Here is a 21359-nt window from a genome sequence, read left to right as displayed (position 1 = left end):
TTTGTTTTCTGTCTCTATCCGGTTTTCCCTTTGGTGAGCAGTGCTGGTCAACATGGCTTGAAGGAAACAAATAATCAACCAGGAAGCAAAACACACGTTTCCTATGAACCACCGAGTGTGTTCCTTCTCTGTGAGGATAAACTCTATGGTTTTACGCACGTCTTGGAGTGTTTGTTGGACTTTCAAACTTTCATTCACTAGTTTTTCACCACTAAAGTTGCATTCAGCTCTGATTTTGAATGAAGCCGTATTCCATGTAACTCTCTCGGTAGACTCTTTTTTTAAAGTCGCTTTGTGACATCCATGAAATAAATGCTGATTCACACATTTTTGAGATATAAAAAAAAAATACCACTTCTGCATCTAGAGGATGCCCTGTGAGTCTTTGGTGTGGCTGGGAATCACTGCTCTAGAGTATAAAAAAGAAACACATGCTATAATTTATCAACATTTGATCTACTGGTGAGATAAATTATCCAAAGGTTTTGTTATTTCACCATGTGTTGCTTATATATTTCATATCGTTGGCCTCATGGTATCATTTCGTAAGTCGTTTTCCTCAGTATCAGAATACTTGTTTGAGTCCAGAGCCACTTTAGTGTTCCCTTTGACTTTGACGTTTTTGTCACTGTGTTTTCTTGCTTTCTTTGCCGTGTCGTTTGTCAGTAATGAAAGGATTTGGTCATTTGTGTTCAAATGATATAATAATTGAGTTCCAGGTGGTAAAAGCGTTGAATTTTCTTTTTGCCTGGTACTTTAAAGTAGATATCTTTATTCCCTGAAGGATTGTTATAATAATAATAAAGTAATCATGGAAAAAAAAAGAGTCATTAGTATTAGTTAAAAGTCACAGTAATTGCAGTAATTCTTTGATTAAACACAGACTAAGTTGGCAGAACTGCCTCAGAGAGCAGCTCCAGCTCAAAAAAAATCAGCTCTGGCCCACTTTTCTACTGCATTTCATTAGACTCCTCAAACAAGGTGACTTCCAGGTTTTTCTGCACCACGAGACGCGAAAAGCCTCGCGAGCTCGCACAAAGCCCGAGACGCATCATTTAGAACGTTGCATTTCATGCACCGCAGTCTCCCCTCAATGTAGTTTGCTGACATGTATGGTGGTGGTGGTGGTGGTGGGGGGGGGGGGGGGGGGGGGTGTGCGCAAGTTCAAGAGCTGAGCGTGGGAAGGCACCCACGGCCATGAAACAAGGGAGGGAGATGAGAACTGAAGAGGGAAGCAAAGAGAGGGAGGGGGGGGGTGAGAAAGATAAAAAAGAGGCTGATTGGAGGCGAGAGAGGAGAGAGAAGGCTCCATGAGCCATGGGAGGTGCTTCTAAATTGCCAAATAGCCACTTCCTGCGAGCTATTCAGTGTTTAACTAAGGGCCTTTGTGCATGTGTGTGTCAGTGTGTGTGCCCACTGGAATTTTAAGGACCCCCTTTTTTAGACTAATTACATCCTGACATATTTCAGCAGATGAGGCTGTTTCTATGTCAGTGAGCATTCTGCCCTGCGATCAGATGCGTGTTTGAACACTCAGACCATCGCGCAGTTGCAGTCGTTCCGTGTGCTGCATGTACAGTATGGCTGCTTTCTGTGTCAGCGCCTATTTAGTGCTTGGTGTTGTTTGTTGAGGTGAGGTCACAAATCTCCCTCGGGTGTGTGTGGTGTGGTGGTGGTGGTGGTGGTGGGGGGGTTGTGTGTGTTATTGTGTATGTGTCAGTGAATATAGGGGTTCTATTCAGGGTGAAATCGTTAATTCTGGCTAGACGAGGGGGGGCGAAGGGTGAGAAGAGCATGAAGGAGGAGGCTGAATTGGACTGGAGGGAGGGAAGGAGAGGGGGGCGGAGGGGCTGTAGACTGTTGTGAAAGAATGCTCTCTTTCTTTCTTCCTTTCTTTTCTTCTTTCACTGAAGCCCGTCTTTAGATTGGCTCACACTATATCTGTCTCAAAGGCTTTCATGCATCCACTCATCCAGCTGAGAAACACACACACACACACACACACACACACACACACACACACACACACACACACATACAGACAAGGTCCCACACAGTGTCCTTCAGTGCACCGGGTCCGTCATCGCAAGATCTTACACACACACACACACACACACACACACACACACACGAGAGAGAGAGATTCTTCTGTGCAGTGTTTTTCTTTCTGATGTGATTTGGCTCGGATTCATCTTGAGCTCTGAAGCTGCTCTAAACTTTTTTTTTCACTCTCACTCACTCACTCACTCACTCACTCACTCACTCACTCACTCACTCAGATGACTTTGATTTTATTGGGGATGCTGACTCTGTGGCTTTTTCGCCCCTTTTATTTATTTCTTTTCCTGGAGGGTTGAAATGGGAGCTCCTATTCCGGCCGAGGTTTTGCAAAGCATTCGAATAGTGTGCGTGCGTGTGTGTGTGTGTGTGTATGTGTGTGCGTGCGCGCGATGATAGAATCGCAGTGTCAGCTACCAGCCAGAGTGAAACAGCTGCAGAACATTACAGAAGAGTCATGTGACCTGTAATAACACTTACATGCATATTCCCAGCTGTGGAAAGTGGAGTCAGTAATGGGTATTTTGGACCGTTTGCTACAGTTTGCACAATGGAAGACATTATCTCATAGCATGCAAGAAGGGGATCAAAGTAGCGCTGTGTAAGATTTAAAACTCACAAAGGACTCTAAAGGGTTTTTTTTTTTCTGCTGTTGTTGCTGCGGTTGACCTTTGACCCAGTGGTGCAGGTGAATTCTGGCAGACCAAACACAAGGTCAGCCGCTGCCCCGGGACAGCAGCGGACTCTGCAGTGACACACAGGCAGGGAGAGTGCAAGGACAGCTCGCCCAACTGGAAGTGATTGATCCTGTCAGCTAAAACACACGTGCACGCATTTGTGGGCGTGCACACTCACACACACAGACACGCTCCTCAACAGACAGATTGAAAGTAGATCAGTGTGCCTGGGTGTTTAGCGTTTAGCCCCTCCTCCAGCCTGCAAGCTGATCTCCAGTAGGGTAGATGTGCACACACACACACATGCACACACTCACACACACACACACACACACACACACACACACACTCACACACACACACACACACACAGCCAAGCTCACCACGGTTATTAGTAGCTAATTGATCCACGCTTAATCTGCTGTGATGGTTTGTCAGCTTGACAGTTAATCTAGCGGGCATCATACACACCAGGAGGAGGGTGAGGTGGCTGTGGAGAGCTGATGAGTTTAAAATTAAGCCGGCGCACCAAATATCAGGAGTCCCGGGTCGGCTGGGTCGGTTTTCAACTGGCAACTCATTCGATCTTCCATCAGGCAAAATGCTCATCTCCTCCATTTGTGCATAAAAAAAATATTTCTTTACTATCGTATTGCATCGTTTGCTTGCCTAAGGCATGGGTAGGGAATTCGTTTTCCCAGAGGCCCTCAGGCAGTGCCATAAGTTGACTTCTGTTCTGCATAATCTCAGTGGAGAGCAGCTTGTTACACGGTTGTTTTAAGCTATTGTTCTGCATCATGATTTAAATTGTGACCTTTGACCACAGTGATCCGTTCTTCAGAAAATAAATGCACGTCTTGACATTTGAGTTCTCTAAATAGACACTTAGATTTTCATGTTTCTGTAAAAAAAAAAAAAAAAACTCAATAATTTGTGTTCCTTTCTTACTATCAGCCAGCATGTTTATCTGGTTGCGACTGTTTGCTCTGGTGGAGAGAGCAACCGGCAGGCACAGAGCTTTATTGCATGCGTCATCTACACTAATATTTATTCATTATATCTTATTGACCTCCGCCCATGGACGGGTCATGACAGGACAGAGTCTGGCTCGAGGTGATGCTTGACAGGCGTCTTTATTCTTGCAGTGGACATGTTTGTTACTGCACAGCGTATCCTGTGTGGTCGCTGTTGTGATGAACCGATCACTGCTTCTTCTAGTAAACAGTTTAGTCTGAGTGAGGCTGGGACCGCAAGCAGCTCTGGTGTTGTTCTGTGTAGGATTGAGTTGATCGTGGTTGAGTGTGGCTGCAGTGGAGTCAAACAGTTCGTCTTAATAACTGAAGGAAACAGTGTGTGCTGTCCTAAAATGTGTACAGCAAAAGTTAATTGTGCTCCTGCTTTACCGGTCCGGCCCACTCGAGGTCAGATGAATGTGGCCCAGGGACTAAAGTGAATTTTTATCCTTTATTTAACCTTTATTTATACAGGTGAGTCTCATTGAGACCCAGGGTCTCATTTTCAAGAGCGACCTGAATGTGACTCCCCCTGGTTTAATCGACCCTGACCGACCCCACAGCCCCACCGGCTTTACGTAACGAACGTTCAAATACTCCAATGTCCAACCAGTTTGTTTTAACACTGTCACATTTTACTACTACTTATAAAAGAGAGACGATTATACACATTTCCACTGTTTTCTCTGATTCTGGAGCTTCACAGCTGCTGCTTTTTAATGCTTCTCAGTCCTTGTTCCGTCTTTTATGCAGCACTTCTTATCTTCTATCTGAAACAAGCAGGTTTCCTGAAATGAGCTTTTCAAATGACGCTGGCACCAGACACGCTGCATCAAGGGGCTGTAATTTGACAGCAGCCTCATCATCTTTGCTGCTGTGTCAGAGGCAGATAGCATCAATACTATTGATAATAGCTTCATCTCGATTCGCATCCTTTTCCTCTGATCATGGAAGAAGCACTGTGGTGAGTTATTGCCATTGAACATTCATAGCCACAGTTTCTGAATCACTAAAACAGAAATTAGTATCCTTCTTCAACACTTTGATCATATTGTAAGAGAAAAATCTTGCAGTATCTCATGTTTTTTTTTGGCGGCCTCTGTTTTCCTCACCACTGTATTGTTTTGATTGTTGTTGTCGAAGCGTGAACATTGACGGACGGCGTGACAGTGTGAGGATTGACGAAGCTTAATGCATTTTATTCCATGTGGTATTAATCCCTGTTGTCGGTTGTAAAGGCACAAGAGAGTTTACTGTGCATTAGCGGTGCACGTTGGGGCTTTACAACAGCACAACTTCTCCAGCGCTAAGCACGTGGATAATAATGCAGGATAATACCAGAGGCCAGGAATCTGCCCAGCTTATCTCCCCCTCCTCTTCCTCCTCCTGCCCTCCACTCCTCGTCTTCGACCTGTTACAGAGAAGCAATCAGCTGTTTTCCCTTGAGAATATAATCAAGGTGGAAGCAACAGCCGTGGCACAGACATTAGTGCGCCGTCGTGTCCTGATGGCTGGAAACCTTGTGACTTTCAGTGCATCTCATACTGAGATCACAAACGCCAGGGAGAGCTCAGACAATGGAAGTGCAGCGGGCATCAGGCCTGTGGTTTAAAGTGCCGTTTGATTATCTCCCCGCAGTAGGTCACATCTTAGTTGCGCTCATATTAAATCGATTGCAGCGTTCCGGTGACCCCGTGGCCTGGTTCGACGGGGCCCTCCAGAGTCTGGTGCTGTGCCTCGCAGGTCTGTCACAGTTCAGACCGTGGTCGTTGTTTTAAACGGCGTGATGTGTGACAGGGGATCTCAGAGGTTAACGCATAGATAGATAATCCTGTAATGTTGCTGTTCAATGTGAGTGACTGTCGAAGATAAGTTTCAGGTTGAGGATGTCGATCAGAGTGATTTTTAATAATCATCAATCGTAGTTTCTGTGGAGCAGTAATCAGCCAGATTGAAAAAACTATCAGTAGGGGTGTTGGGCTCTTCCGCTCTTAATTTGAAAGAATAAGTAAGTTTTAATATGTAGTCTGCAACTGCCAAAACTGTTCCACTGATTTTATTAATCCTATTTTCTTCTCACACACTTACATAACATAAATTCCTGTGATGAACTGTGATGAACGGTGTAATCTGCCTTTACAGAGTTAACTGGGATTAGCTGCAGTGCCCGAGTCGTGAACTGGATGAAGCAGTATGGCTGGATGGATGGATGGATGGATGGGTGAAGGAAATGTTCGGCATTTACATTTTACTCACCTGATTCATACGTTTACCCTCCTTTTGTTTGTTTTTCTTATAGTGATTTCTTCTGAAATATTAAAACGAAACATCGCCCAGCACACAGACTAATCAGGACAGCAGTTTGATCAGAAATCAGCTTAAAGCAGAATAGAAATTCATTCAAGTTTCTATCTGGCCTTGAGAAAAGGTTGAGGTCAGCACATAAAGCAGCAGTTTAGAATATTTAAAAGCTTTCTCGTCTGTGTGCAGGTAGACAATGTTATGGAGGATCCCTCGATTTCTTCTGTTTCTGTCTCTGAATGGACACGTCTTCTGCACTAAATACATTAGCAGGTGGAGATTTTGGTTTTCTTCCAGGAACGTGCCTTTGTCTCCGAATGGCCCCGCAGCACAATGACTTCTCCAGACAGCCCTGGAGGGGAAAGAAAAGCCAGCCTCTCAGCATGTGTGATGAAAAAAAAAAAAAAAACAGATTTCATCAGCTCTTGCCAAATTGCTGCAACAGCCCTCATCTCTGTCTTTAGCCACTTCTCTATTTTTTGTCAGTGTTTAGTTCAGACATTGCCTTTCACATCTTCTTTCCAGTGTCTCTCCAGCATCCCCCCCCCCTCCACTCCTCTTTCTGTCTACCCCCACTAACTCTTCCTTCGTTTACACTTCAAAGCTTTTTAGAGGGTGTGTGATCTTTGTGGTGGGTCTCTAGCGAACACCGCTCCCCGACAGCAGTGCTTCCGCTCACTCAGTGGAGGTGTGTGTGTGTGTGTGTGTGTGTGAGCGTGTGTTTGTGTGTTTGATTGGTGTGCAAATACAATACAGTGCTAATTATTTTTTTATCCGTCAAACTCCATTTTACAGCCAATGTTCTCTGGCCTTAAATAGCTGGAGAAAGACAGACAGGCAGTGCATGCGTGTGCGTCTGTCTGCTGAATCATGTGCTTTGTGTGTGTGTGTGTGTGTGTGTGTGTGTGTGTGTGTGTGTGTGTGTGTGTCTGTATGGCTTCTGCTCATATCAGCTAATTTGCTTCCTGTATCCTGAGCTGGCATCCTAAATCGCCCGCTTCCCCGCGATAAGAGCAGCTCTCAAACATGATACATTTGTGCACCAATGAAGCTCAAAGTTTTTCCTTTCACCCCCCCCCCCAAAACCTGAGAAAGCTTGATAAAAATCACGAGCGTCTGGTTGTTAACCGTTTTCATTCCCTCTCATTTCCCCCCCTGCAGTCTGTGCTGCTCCTGGGCTCCGTGGCCTTGTTGTGCTTGGCTCTGGATCTCCTCTTCCTCCTCTTCTACTCCTTCTGGCTGTGCTGCCGGAGACGCAAGAGCGACGACTCCTCGCACTCCCATACGCACTCCCAGCAGCCGAGCGCCGACTGCTGCTGCACCGCCTGGTGCGTCATCATCGCCACACTCGTCTGCAGGTGAGAGCGTTTCCCATCAGCGGCAGTGCTTCTGCTCACCAAAATAACGTCGGATGTGTTGAGCTCCTCTTCCTTTGTGATCGCTCCTCCGATTGTTGGACGTGTTTTGCGGTTTTTTGGAGTTTCGTTTGAGGATGGTTGAGCAGTGATTTGCTTGCTCAGCATTATTGTTTAGAATAGGAGGTTTTACTCTCATGGAGACCCCTTATTAAGAATATAACTATATTTGCTGAGGCTTCCTCTGCACCCTGTAAAGCAGGGGTGTCAAACATGAGGCCTGTGGGCCAAAACCGGCTCACAAGTGACCCCAAACCACCAAGCACATTGTCAAAATTTGAAAGAAAACTTGATTTTCTTCAAGCAATTTTCTTAAGAATCGCAGAAACTCCACAAAACTGAGAGACTGGTGATGTTACCATGAAAGATGGCTTCCTCACTGCTACCAGACAGTCCTGAAAGCCATGCCGTCAGGGTGAGTTTCTTGAAACATGCAAAAAGAAACAGGTATCAGAGATGTTTTTTGGACATTTGACATGGGATTGCTGTTGTTTTCTATTGCAATTGTTTAGTTTTGTGAAAATATAGACATTTTCATCAAATACACTCTGCGTTATAACAAGGAAAAACAATAAAGTTTAAATTGAAAGGTTATTATGCCACCATTATGCTGATCTGGCCTGATGTGTTTGACACTCCCAAGACGTTTTGAGACCAGATATGTAAAACCAGCAGACGGTGGAGTTTTGCTGATTGACTGTCTTGAGTGAACCATAACACACAGTTTTAGTTTTGTGATCCACAATCACCGCTAATCAGCGTGAAAGCTTGTCTGAACCTTGATTTTGTGCAGCCCCTCTCTGCCACAGCGGGACGCCGGCTCTTTTCAGAGCACCGCTGCTCTTTTACAAGTCTGCCGCATTTTTGTCGTGCCCACATTTCCAGCCCGAGTTCACTTGTGCATGCAGAGAACGCACGGCTGCAATCACCGGCTACCGCGGTGAAATTATTGTTCAGAAAAGCCTTTGCAAACCTTTTGTCACTAATTTTGTGGCAGGGAAGACACATGCAGGCACACAGAAATACAAATGAGGCACAGGGAAGACGTGGAAATTGCTGTCCAGCACAACCTGTCTGTATCAGTAAATACACTCACCACTTCATCATCACTTCATCTTCACATAATGTGAAAACACAGACTGTTTCCTAACCTTGGAAGAGGCTGTTTTTGGTCACAGTTGCCATAGCAACCCCATGTCCTTAGCTGTACTGTGTTGTAAAAAGCGACGAAGTAAAAGTCATTTTGGAGGTAGAAAGAAGGTTTATTCCTCTCCATAATTCGGCATTTTGTATAAATATGACGCTTTGTGATTATTGAAAGGGTTTAAAATCGACACACAACAAGCAATAAAAAGCAAAACAAATAGTGCTGTATCCCTTTGAAACCCCAAAGAGCGTGCTGCATCCCTGCACACACATCAGAGCGCTGTGTGTCCGTAGGGAGGAATCAGGATCCTCGGGGAGGTTGTCGTCCCCGGATATGAAAGAAAAAAACATTCGTTTCATAGTTTAAAATGTTTCAAGCTCCTCAGAAAGTATCAAACTGCAGTCTCTCATCTTCAGCCCCTTTTGAATACATATCTCACAGTAAATTTCTATTAAAAAGGTGATTTAATTAAATATTAAGATAGATGAGAAGGACTGAATACATGGGAGTAAATGTGGAGCATTGTACTGAAAGCACATGTTTATCTAGTGAGCAGAAAACAAGGCTGTGTTTCTCGCAGCGGCTGCGTTCGGCTCTGTAGCATTATTCACTCAGCCTCGTTTGAAGCCCGAAGCCCATGTTGTGGAGCTGGGAGCCGGCCAGGTGGTTACACTCCACAGTTTGTGTTTATCTGCCTCTCTCTGCAGGCTGTGTGTACACTACAAGGTCTTTCACCCCAGCGACCCGGCGGTTGAGTGGGCTGCGGTCTGACCGCACACTCCGGAGCTGTGTGGACTCTGCTCTCTATGCCTCACAAATGCACGATCCGGCGTGTCTGTCGGCTAATAGGAGTACAAACCACTGCGTTTCCTTTCTCCCGCTCCGACTTCACGTCCCGTCTCTCCCCGTTTCTCCAACCCGGTCCGTCTCCCCCTCTCCTTTATTTATCGTTTCTCTCTGCTCGGCCTTCTCCCTGGCCTAGAAAGGTTGCCATGGAGACAGAAGCAGATTTGATGCAGAGACGAGAAATGAATTATACAGTCAGGGCGACGCTGTGTGTTTGTGTGTGTGTGTGTGTGTGTGTGTGTGTGCGCGTGTGTGCGCGTGTGTGTGCGTGTGTGTGCGTGTGTGTGTGTGTGTGTGTGCGTGTGCGAGTGTGTGCTTTCGCGTGACTCAGGCCCGAGGAGTGCGTGTGTTTTTTTTTTTTGCACGTTTCAATATTTCATGATTAGCTCTGATATTTCTTTGATGCGGTTTTGAATGCGCGAGCTAGCAGTCGTGTGTGTGTGTGTATGTGTGTGTGTTTTTGGCCTGCTAAAGATGACATCATGTCATATTTTTGGCCCTGCGCCGACACGGGGGCTTCCTCCATTTCTGTGCTTGTGCGCTGTGTTCAGACAGAAGAACCGGTTTTCACAGCTGCATTAAACGACCAGCAGCAACACAAACTCATCAGCATTGATTATTGAAAAGTCTCTGATGATCTTTGCTTGATATTTAATGTCTATCAATCGGCTGAATTTTTTTTTTTGTTATTCTTGTGGTTGTAATGATCAACATCGGAATCACTGGTATTGTCTTCAGAACCTCGTTTCTGGATCGGGCCGGATGTGTTCTGTCAGCTAATGTTTCTTTTTCAATTTCTCTTTTAAAATGACAAAATGTCGACCAGCCGTTTGATTTGCCCACGCAGTCTACAAAATTAAAATTTTAGAATTGCACATGACAAAAAACAATAAAAAAATCTAAATGATGAAGCTGCAATCAGAAAATGAAAGCACTAATTCAAACAATATGACTCCGAGCGGTGAATAATTGAAGTGTGCGTGATTAAATCTTCAAATCCCATCGACTTATTGTTGCAGCTGATAAAGCTCAGGACTGAATAGCGAGGAGAGCATCTCCACCTCTCGGAGAGGTAACTCGAGGCCAGGGATGCTGCTGCATCCAGGCAGTCTGTCTGAATGAAGGTAACTGGCAGCTCTCATATTGAATTTGATTGTTTCACAGATAAAGGAGCTATTTAAAGCAGCAGGAACCAGAGGGAAACATTTTCTGGTTTCCTTTTTTTCATTCTCACTGAATGGAAATGAACAGGATAAAAAGAAAGCGTGATCCAGCATTTGTTTTGTTTTTTTGAAAGGCTGGAGCTAAACTCGCCACCATGGAAACCAAAGAGATGTAGGAGTGTTGTGTGTGTTTATTTGAAACTCTATAATATGTCAGAAAGAAGTGACACAGCAGAGCAGATCGGCCAGACACTTAAAGTTACTGCTGGCGGGTTTTTTTAGTGCAGCAGCCAAGGTGTCACATGCCTGTTGTTCGCTGTGCAAGTCAACCTCATGCTAACCTATCGGATCTAACAAAACAATAAAAGAAGCATTTCTTCCTAATGCTGCACATTTGGTTCATTCAAGAGTTTTTCCACATTTTTACACAGAAAATCAAGACGCAAGACACATCTAGGATTTATCAACCTGCAGGAGCAGGCGGAGTGTTGTTGGTTTGTTGTTTGCTTGGAATTGCACTCGTCATCCTCATCCTCACCCACTTCTGACTCAATGTTACATCTGTCCAACCCGAGAGCGTTTTATTGCGCTCGCTTAACTCCAGCAAAGCAGTTTCAGCTCGTCACGTCAGTTCATTTCAGCTCGAAATGGATTTAAGACGAGACTAAAACGGACCCCGTCTCCGTCTCCGTCTCCCTGAGCGAGCATCATTCACTGCAGCTTCCTGTTCCTCAAAGGCAAATGATGTCTCAGTGGTGTGTGTGTTTAAATGTGTGTGTGTGCGTGTGGGTTTATTTTAATCCAAACTGCCCAGTGTTTGCTTGTCACTGTGTGTTTTCTGAACTTTGACCTCACTTCTGTAGATCCCCCATTGAACGCTGTTGGCTCATAAAGTCATGAAATCCCCCCCGACTGGAGCAGCAGGTATTAAAACCAGCTAGATAAATATCACGGGGAGAGAAAAGGAGGGATGAGAGGAGCTGCAGAGATAAAGGAGTGTCGGTGGATGAGCTGAAGTAAACAGCAGTCGAGGAAGACGTTGTAGCGTTTCAGGATGGAGGATGCAGTGAGGGAGGGGTGGGAGGTGGGGACGGGCGGAGAAGTCAAAAGATGAGAGGAACAATGTGGACATCTACATACAAAGCACCATCAGTGCCTCAAACTGTGTGTGCATTCGCCTCTGTTCTGCTTCCCTTCTGTGTTTGTTGTTTTATGTTACATCCACATTGTAAAGATCCGCACACACACAAACACACACTCACACACACATCCTCACCATCCTGTGAGCCCTGTTGTAACGCGGGGCTACTCAAGATCTAATGGGCTTCAATGAATTGCCTTAACAATAGCCATAAATTTCCCTCTACAAATCTGTCGAGTGCGAGCGTGCAGACGGAGACCGCGTCAATACAGAGCATAGTCATACACGCACGGAGGGGGCAGAGAGGGCACAAAGGCTTTTACAGGCGGGGAGGCAAGGGGGGAGGGGGGGGGGGGGTGGTAAAAGCAGAAGGGAGGGAGGATGTGGGTGAAAAGGAGGTTAGATGAGATATAAACACCAGAGAGTGAGAACTGGACCGCTGCACCGGCGCTCCGGGTCGTGCGAGGGTTTAGCTGTGGTGTGAACACGATTATGGGCTACTTTGGGTTTGGAAGGAGGATTGTTGGGGCCGCGAACCCCGAATATAGGAGCGTGTGCGATGTGTGAACGTGGGTTCAGAGCTGCAGAAGGATCGTATTATTTGCGGTCTGGTGACCCAATTATTGCACTACGCTGTCTCTCTCTGAGAGAGAGAGAGAGAGAGAGAGAGAGAAAACCATTCCTGTTAGTCCTACCCCTTGCTTGCCTGAGGCTTTAGGGTGACACCATAACATACATGGACTCAGTGCTGCCTCTTTCCGGCCAGTGGTGGTACTGCACACATCTGCGTTCCTGTATGAGTGTGTTGCTGAAGATGCTGCTGCTGCTGATCAGGGCATCATGGAGGGATGCATAAAAGATTAGAACCATTTCAATGATGCTTTGTTAAAAGTGTAGAAATCATGACCATAAACCCGCTGAAGAATGATGTGTTATGGCTCTGAGTGTGTGTGTGGAGCAACTAGTCATTGAATTAGTCATTGTGCTAACATTTGGCTCTCTACTTTCTGCCTCCCAGCGCTGGCATCGCTGTAGGATTCTATGGAAACGGGGAGTCGAGCGATGGAGCCACTCGCTTGGCGTACTCCCTCCGTCATGCCAATCGCACTGTGTCCGGGGTGGAGAAACTGGTGAGTTATCTCCTGAATGCACCCCCCCCCAGCCACCCTCCTTTTTTTTCCTCCTCTTAAAAATATAAACAAAACTGTCTTCCCCTCGTCTGAACCGCTCTGTTTCTGTCTAGGTGTCAGACAGCGCCCTCGCCTTAAACCAGACCGTGGAGGAAAGCTTAGTCCAGTTAGAGACGGCCTTCCAGGATCAGACGGACTACGTGTCCATCGTCCAAAAGCTGCAGGGACAGCTGGACGAGCTGGTGAGGCTGATGGTCGACGTCCCCTTCTGGTCCAATAGTGAAGTCTCTCTGGAGGACTTGGCCCGTAAGACGGAAGCCTTTGACTTTTACAGGTCAGTAGTTACAGGAAGATAAACCCACTGTTCAACTCTTGTCTTGATGTTTTATCCAGAAATCAAATTGCCTTTGGATTTGAATCAGGCGTGTATGGATCAGTGCGTATTGTAATCATGTTTTGGGCAATCACAGGTGGTTGGGATACCTCGGCCTGCTGCTGTTCGACGTCCTCATTTGTCTTCTGGTGCTTTTTGGACTGATCCGGAACTCCCGAGGCACTCTGATTGGGTACGCTTCCTCACACCTCGGTCCAAAAATCTGCTTGATTGCTTTGTACGAATCAAACCAAAAGACGCGTCTTCGTCTCCTTCAGAGTGTGTCTGCTGGGCGTCCTGACTCTCATCATCAGCTGGGGGTCTCTTGGCCTGGAACTGGCTGTCGCTGCTGTAAGTGTAACCATGGCAACATCTCTGAGCTCGGCGGCTCCGCAGTGATGTAATCTCTCAGCCCACTCGCTCCGGCGAGCGCGCTGAGCGTGGATGCTACTGTAGCCTGATGTGTCATGTGTGCTCTCCCTCTTACAGTCGGCCAGCGACTTCTGCGTCTCTCCAGATACTTACATCACCCGGGTAACCAAGGAAAACGCCGTCATCAACCAAGGTACGCGGCCTGGATCGAAGACGAGGCTGCACACTGCGTCCTGACATGAAGCTCACATACATTAGCGGATGAGCTGGTGACTGCCGGGGTTACGGTCAAACGAGCTCCTGCACGCGCAGAAACATCTACAACACTTGAATCTCATCCCGCTCCTATTTTAAGAAAGAAGTGTGTGCGTTTATATGATTGCGAGCGTGTATCCAATGGGATTGCGTTTGATTGACACCCTGGTATCTTAAAGCCCCACACTCGTCTCTCTCGCTCCGTCCTCCTTCTCCCTTGCAGACTGCGATGCATCAACAACCCTCCCGTCCTCCGTTCCTCCCGCCTGTCCCACATGCCAAATAACTAATATACTCCCCTGAAACTTTCAAGCTAATTTCTGACACTTAATTTAGGATAACTTTGTGATTTGTCCGCTCTCCATTGTTTTTCCATCTCTCCCCGGCTCTCTCTTTTTTTTTTTTTTTTTTTGCTCCCTTTCTTCCTCTGGCTCTCATCGCGTCCCTCTTTTCACTCATCTAATGAGTTCTGCTGCCTGTCAGTTGTTTCCGCTCTATCTGCCTGCTGTGGAGAGCACAGATGTTGCCTCCGAAACACATAAAAACACACGCACGCGCACGCACACACACACACACACACACACACACACACACACACACACACACACACACACACACACACACACACACACACTCAATTAAGCCTGAGTCATACTGGCAGTGTGCCTCAATAGAGACAATCTGCAGCTTTCAGCTTGGTCTAATTCACCATTGTAATGCGCATGCGTGCGCCGTTGTTTTGATCTGTGTTTATTGGCGCCTTCACAGATATCCTGCAGTACTACCTGAGATGCAACACTGGACAAATCAACCCCTTCCAGCAGGTGACTTCAGTGTCTCGCTGTAGGCTGTAGCTTTGATATTTGTGTCGTTTGAGGCTATATTTTTTGTTTGTGGTGCATCTCCGTGTTTTACAGCGACTGTCAGGGAGTCACAAAGCACTGGTGGAGATGCAGGATGATGTGGCAGAGCTACTGAGGTCAGCGACGCGCGACTACGCCAACACCAAGGTGTGTGTGTGTGTGTGTGTTTGGTGGTGTGTTGCATGCATAGATTTAGGAGCACACGTATAACTTGTGCGTTTGTGTTCGCAGGGGAGCCTCGAGCAAATCCAGTCTGTGCTGAATTCCACCGAGGTCGGCCTCCACCAGCTGACGGCTCTGGTCGACTGCCGCAGCCTCCACATGGTGACTCATGCTTGTTGAGTTGTGGTCGAGGCGTCACTTCCTGTTTGACTAATACACATCGTTCATTATGGGATGTGCTGGTTTGATTGGGACGTTCTCGCGTTGCGTTCGAGGTTAACTGCTATTTGTAAATATTCTGTCGCTGCAAATGTGTGTGTTGTTGATTGTCGGTGTGTGTGTGTGTGTGAACTCACCGCCCCCTCCTCTCCTCGCAGGACTACGTCCAGGCTCTGACCGGCCTGTGCTACGACGGGGTGGAGGGCCTCATCTACCTGGTTCTCTTCTCATTTGTCACTGCTCTGATGTTCTCTTCTATTGTGTGCAGTGTGCCACACACCTGGCCTGGCAAGAGGTAACACACACACACACACACATGCACGCACAGTGTGTCCCATTAATGTAGATGAGCTACACATCCATAAATGTCTGTGCACTAACCGACATGTTACCAGCTCTAACTGCTTCCTGAACTAATTCAGCTGCTGGACTTGAGAACAGTGGAAAGACCCTTAGAGCCGATCAGCTCGGCGTCCATGCATGTCATTCTTCTCATTGTATTTGCCTCCCAAACGGCCGTATACGTCCTCCTACCTGTCTCTGCATCCATCCAGCCAGTTTCTTTTATCGTTCGCCGTTAGCACTGCCAGTCTGGCTGACTGTTTGTTGCTGTGTTTGTACATATCTCTCACTTTCTTTTTCCTCCCCACGGACTCGGAGCTCCAGTGTTATGTTGGACTGTATATCACCACCATATTTTTATTTTCTTTTCATCAGTGCCCCACTTCCTCCTTCTGTTCCTTCCCTCGCTCCTCTCTCCCTGTCCTGATTTGGAAATGCTTTGGGCTTCAGCGAATGACGGTGGATACTGAGGAGACCGATCAACCCCACACATAGCCACTGGACTGACCAGTGAACGTAGTTTAAAAATCCTGGATTGCACACGCAGTGACGGTGCTGAATTGAAACACAGCTATGCCAGAAATGGTGTTATAATGCTTGTTCTGTTTTGTGTTTTTTTTTTTTTTGACCCAGCAGATAGTAAACAGTAGCTACTGCCCTTCAATTGAAAATATCTTTATTCGACTGACAGTCCTGCAACTGCTGGATCTGTTGTTGATGGGTTGCTCAGTTTAACTCCATTTTGGTTGAATATGAGTGAACAATCGCCTCCTGGTGGCCAGTCAGGGTAGTGACATCTGCTTGAGTCCTTTTGTCTGTTAAATCGGGGCCAGGATGGAATGCTCCCCGTCTGCAGCTCTCCCCTCCCGTGTCTATTTGAAGCGTTTCCACTCCGATGTGGTGTTGTTAGCATGTGGACAGCCGATGTCTCCTGGCAGAAAGTCCCAAAAGTGAAATCACCTCCAGGCCTCAAAAGGTCCACGTGCGCGGTCGTGCACATGAGCTCTGAGCTCTGCTGACTGACGGTTGCATCCAGTACATTTCTGTGGCCAGAGATCCAACTTCCAAATCAGCACATAAATTATTTGATGCCTCATTCTTTTACGTTGCTGGCAGTTTTTTTTTTTTTCTTTTCACATTTTGGACCATTTTATGTCTAAAAATGGTTTTAAATCAGCCACATTATCTCTTTTTTTTCCCCCCGGTGTTTTTTTTTTTTCCTTTAGTTTTCATGGAGCACACAGAGATGCATGAACGATATCAGACCGCAAGGTCCGACTAATCTGACACGAAGAGAGAAAGCGACGAGCGAATCCCGCGAGGATGACTGCATGAGGGAAATTACTGCATGTTTCTATCCTGTTCAATTGCTTCGAGTGTATCAGAGGGTTTAGGTTAATGATAGTATGAAATGACGGAGAGCCAGTGGGAAAACCGCTTCATGTGTCCATGATGTAGATGAATGCTGCCCTTGAACTTCTTCTTCTTGTTCAGCTGCTTTTGGGGGCTGGACGCATGGCCTGACCCAGTCTCATGTCTCTTTGGGGGGGGTGGAGGGGGACGCCTGATAGTACAAGCACACCTTCCCTCCTCCTAACCTCCTCTTCAACCACTTGTTTACACTCTTGTTGTCTCTCTTGGATCTCCCTCCCCTCTACCTTCCCCCACCCCCACCCCCTCCCTGTCCAATGTGCCCTCTCGTGCCCTGCCCTCCCCCACCCTGACCAATTGAAGGACGGATGAGGAAGACGGAGAGGACGAGTCGGGCGCGTCGCGCGGCGGCGTGCACGATAACCTGTACCGCGTTCACATGCCCAGTCTCTACAGCTGTGGCTCCAGCTACGGTAGCGAAGCTAGCCTGCCCGCGACAGCCCACACTGTCAGCAATGCCCCCGTCACTGAATACATGTGAGTTAGCACCCACCGCTGGCCCCGGGCTAGCAGGATCGATACACTGCCTGCCGTACTGTAGGTAGCTGATGCTTGCCCCCCCCTTGTGACCCAGACTAGCAGCCTAGAAGTGCTCACTGCCTGCTATACGATCAGTTAGAACAGCTTTCAGATATATATGTGTGGCTCGCATGTCCGCTGTGACGAAGTGTCAGCTGAGTTTATTGCCCAGTTAGTTAGAAAGCCGTCAGTAGGTTCCCCGCTTGCCTGTTCCAGCCCACAATGTAAAGAGAAATATGATTCAGAAATCATGTTTGCACTCGTATAGGTTAAGTAAATCCCCTCACTCTGCTTGCTACATGGTATTGCTTGACACAGAATAGCAAAGCCAGATAAGTCGAAATATATTTTTCACTGCTGCTTGCTGCACTTTTAACAAATCAAGTGTATGAAAACGGCTTAAATCAGAAAGTGATTCTTTGTGTGGCTAAAGTTTTGGAATAAGTATGTCTATATTGTTTAAATCATTAAGGGTAAGTTTGATCGTCGTCCTTTATGAAAGCCTGTATGTTATTATGTAGCACGTATTACAAAGCAGCCCATTGGTTTTGCTCCTTTATCTAAACTAAAGTTGATTTTCTTTATTGATGTTAAGAAGTTTGACACAACCTGGAAGCTCTCGAACATCATGATACCAAAACACACTGAAAACCTTGATATAGTGTGACGCTCAGCAAAGATCCGCAACAGGTGTTTTCGCACACATGAACAGAAGGAACACTGTTTCTCTTTTTTTATGAGACATTTATTGCACCATTTTCACGTTTGCAGGTGATAAAATAAAAGCTTTAATGAGAATAGCTGTTATAGCGGCTTCATGTACTCACAATGAATATGTGGAGCTTAATCTATGAATATTTGATGTTTAGTGCCAACTTCTAATGACTTAATGATTCAGATGTTGCCCTACAAAGGATCCACGTACAGTTCTTTGATAATGTCGGCCAGTTCACTGAGTCAGTGTCCCACTGCAGGGTTGATATTCTCTTGTAGAAGTGTTGGACCCAGAGGTGTTTAACTCCCGGCTCACATGCCGCATGGTTTTGTGAGAGAGTCATTGTGTTGTGACGATGAGCATCAACACGCCAGGAGCTCAGTGGCAGGGAGGTGACCACATTCAGTAACCTCTTATTCTATAACGCAGGAGCCAGAACGCAAACTTTCAGAACCCTCGGTGTGAGAACACCCCCCTGATTGGCAGGGAGTCCCCTCCACCCTCTGTAAGTGCACACTTTCTAGAACACACTCTCCCTCAGCTACCTTCCAATACCCACATGCAACTTGGAGATATTTGGAAACCCAGACAGACGTTTTTCTTTTTCATTAGAATCAAGGAAAAAGTGACATAGATGACTCTCCTGTCTCTGCTGGAGCGATATGTGGATATTGGAAGGTAGCCCCCCCCCCCCTGTCCTTACACCACTGCAAGTGTCCTCTGTGCTCAAATTAGAGCGTGATCATGGATCGCCGTCATGAAGGTCATTTTGGCAGCCTGGGATAACTGGAAGCTTGAAAAGAAGTCTGCTGTTCAGTTGGATTTGCACCAAAATAGCGGATCCGAGAGTTTCGCCGGGTCTCGATGGACACAAAGTTGTCCTCTATTTCTGATGTAAAGACGTCTGGTTGGTTTCGCCATGGCTGTCAGTGCTGTGAGAGGAGAACTTGCAGACCACATCATTTATTTCTTTTTTTGCCGCTGACCAGCATGTTGAAGATGAACATCTTTTTTATTTACCAAAAAAATAAAACGACAACAACCACAAAACCCCAACAACACACAGATTGTGGACCGCCGTCTGATGGGTCTGTAGTCCTGGACGTGGTTCCATGCAGTGTTCAACTGTTGAGTTACGACATTTAATCAACAAATCGAGGATGCATTCCTTGCTCCACGCCACCCGACTGAGCCCCACGGTCAAGCAGCAGTTCTGCTCCCCTCCGGCAAAAAAACAAAAAAACAAAAACCTCCAGCCCAAGCCTGTACGGTTCCTGCCCCCCCCCCCCCCCCCCCCCTCTCCCCCCCTCTGTCCCCACACTGTGTCTTATGTGTGCATTCTCTGGTCGAGGTGTATGTGTCCTCTGTTTCTGTGCCCCCTCCTCACCCTTCACCATTGACCGGCCACAGGAGCACTCCCCCACCGCCCCCACCCCCCCCCCCGCCTCCACTGCTAAACACCGGCCGCCAGCCGTGGCCTCCGCCCCTCGCTCTTAAGACAGGACCGACGACGGGGGCCGTCGTCCTGCGGAAAGCAGAGACCTCCCGACTGTAACTGGCTTAGACGCTGTCAGGAGACCACTAACTCATGCCAGGCTAACCTACTACATCAGAAGTAGAGCACTAACTACCAACGGAGCACATCTGCTAATTTACAATAACATCATCCAGACAATGAGTGACTGTTGTGATCAAACCCCGGCTGTCCAAATGACTAGTCTCATTATCTCTGCTGTACCTGTGTGTGTTTGTGTCTGCCTTTCATGAAACCAACTCTCTATCTATCTATCTATCTATCTATCTATCTATCTATCTATCTATCTATCTATCCTGATGTACAAACCTGTGTTCAAAAGAAGGTGAGATGCTGAGTTATACTAATATAAGATCAGAATTAAATTATTGCAATTTGATACCTTGAAATTTCATAGTTCCATTGTTCTTCCATGCATGTAATTGCTGTGTACTCAGGATTTTCTCAGTGTTCGTCCCTCCGCAGACCGTTTTTGTTGACATTTTTATTTGTTGACTGGAATTACGAGGCGCTGGAATCTCTCCCAGCTGACGCCGAGCCAAAGGTGGCATTCAAATCTGAGCCCAGTGATTCACAAGCACAGCGCTGAGAGACAGTTTCCCACACAACACACACACACACACAAACACACACACATTGAGCTGTATTCAGTTAGCTGAACGTGCGTATGCATCTCAGGGACTCCGTGACACTCAGACCCTCAGGCCGCTGTGAAACAACAGGCCAGGAAAGCTTCTAAAAACCATGATCGATGAATTATGTTCATACAAATAGAGCAGAATGCGGCGATGCAGCGTTCCCTCCCGCCCTCAGCTCAGTTTAGAAAGACGTAGGCGAGGTCGAGAAGTGTCCTGGGTTACGACGGAAGATATATTTCAAATTTCAGTTGTCTTGATTTCTTGATACTAGCAGTATTTATTGTGTAAATGACAGAATAAACTGGAATAAATTCATGTCAGTGTATTTGGCCAATCAGACGAAGCCTCGATCGACAACAGATCGGTTTCGATACTCTGAAGCATCTCGCCTCTTTTGGAGACAGGACTCTGCCGATCAGCATCCCTGACTGAGTGTGTGTAATGCGTCCATGAGACGAGTTCTGCAGTTTGAAGAAAGCGTTAATCGGAGTCCTTCTATTCGCCCCTTCACCCTGTTTCCACGTCTCTCTCCCCGTTTCTCGCTGTTCCCCACCCGTGACCTCCGCCCCCTGCAGTACACCTCCAGTATGAGAGCCAAGTACCTGGCCACCAACCGACCGGACCAGAACCGACGCTCCGTTCCCAACGACCAACTGGACCCCGCCAGCCGGCCCCACCCCACCGCCCGCCCCCAGTCCTCCGTCCACTAGAGGGCGCCTGCACCCAGCACTGCCTGAATCCAGTTCTCACAGCCGACAGGAAGACCCCCACGCCGCGCTCACACCAGCGCCGAGTGCTGCCAGGCACCAACGGGACCTCCCAACCCCCCCATCCCCCCCCGCCGCATGTGGAGGTCCGCCGAACTTCAACCACACCGACCGGTTCATCAGAACAGCCAGAAGTCACAGCCAGCACACCCCGGGGCCACGCCCACCTCGGGGCCACGCCCACCCCGGGGCCACGCCCACCTTCATCTGCAGTTATCCTGCCATGTCCAAGATCTCCACCCCTACGTCTTCATCCCAGCTGCTCGCTCCACCACGCC

The 21359-nt window shown here is 47.2% G+C and overlaps 2 protein-coding genes across 2 annotated transcripts in view; both read left to right on the top strand.

Annotated features, from left to right (window-relative positions):
• Window positions 1-6762, top strand: part of iqce (IQ motif containing E) — a 20998-nt gene extending 14236 nt beyond the window's left edge. Inside the window, exon 19 of the transcript XR_003931604.1 lies at window positions 6738-6762. The gene's annotated coding sequence lies outside the window, so the exon portion shown is untranslated. The remainder of the gene's footprint in view (window positions 1-6737) is intronic.
• LOC115389586 (protein tweety homolog 3-like) overlaps window positions 1-21359 on the top strand; it is a 22403-nt gene extending 1044 nt beyond the window's left edge. The window contains exons 2-14 of the mRNA XM_030093018.1: window positions 7211-7407; window positions 12780-12891; window positions 13005-13225; window positions 13362-13457; window positions 13543-13615; window positions 13754-13829; window positions 14660-14715; window positions 14809-14901; window positions 14986-15078; window positions 15294-15430; window positions 17212-17385; window positions 18572-18647; window positions 20890-21359. Of these exons, the coding sequence (XP_029948878.1) occupies window positions 7211-7407; window positions 12780-12891; window positions 13005-13225; window positions 13362-13457; window positions 13543-13615; window positions 13754-13829; window positions 14660-14715; window positions 14809-14901; window positions 14986-15078; window positions 15294-15430; window positions 17212-17385; window positions 18572-18647; window positions 20890-21024 (1539 nt within the window). The 3' untranslated portion in view covers window positions 21025-21359. The remainder of the gene's footprint in view (window positions 1-7210; window positions 7408-12779; window positions 12892-13004; window positions 13226-13361; window positions 13458-13542; window positions 13616-13753; window positions 13830-14659; window positions 14716-14808; window positions 14902-14985; window positions 15079-15293; window positions 15431-17211; window positions 17386-18571; window positions 18648-20889) is intronic.

Source organism: Salarias fasciatus, chromosome 6 (assembly GCF_902148845.1).
Source record: "Salarias fasciatus chromosome 6, fSalaFa1.1, whole genome shotgun sequence".
In the NCBI taxonomy this organism is placed as follows: domain Eukaryota; kingdom Metazoa; phylum Chordata; class Actinopteri; order Blenniiformes; family Blenniidae; genus Salarias; species Salarias fasciatus.
This window is presented reverse-complemented; position numbering and strand designations above follow the sequence as displayed.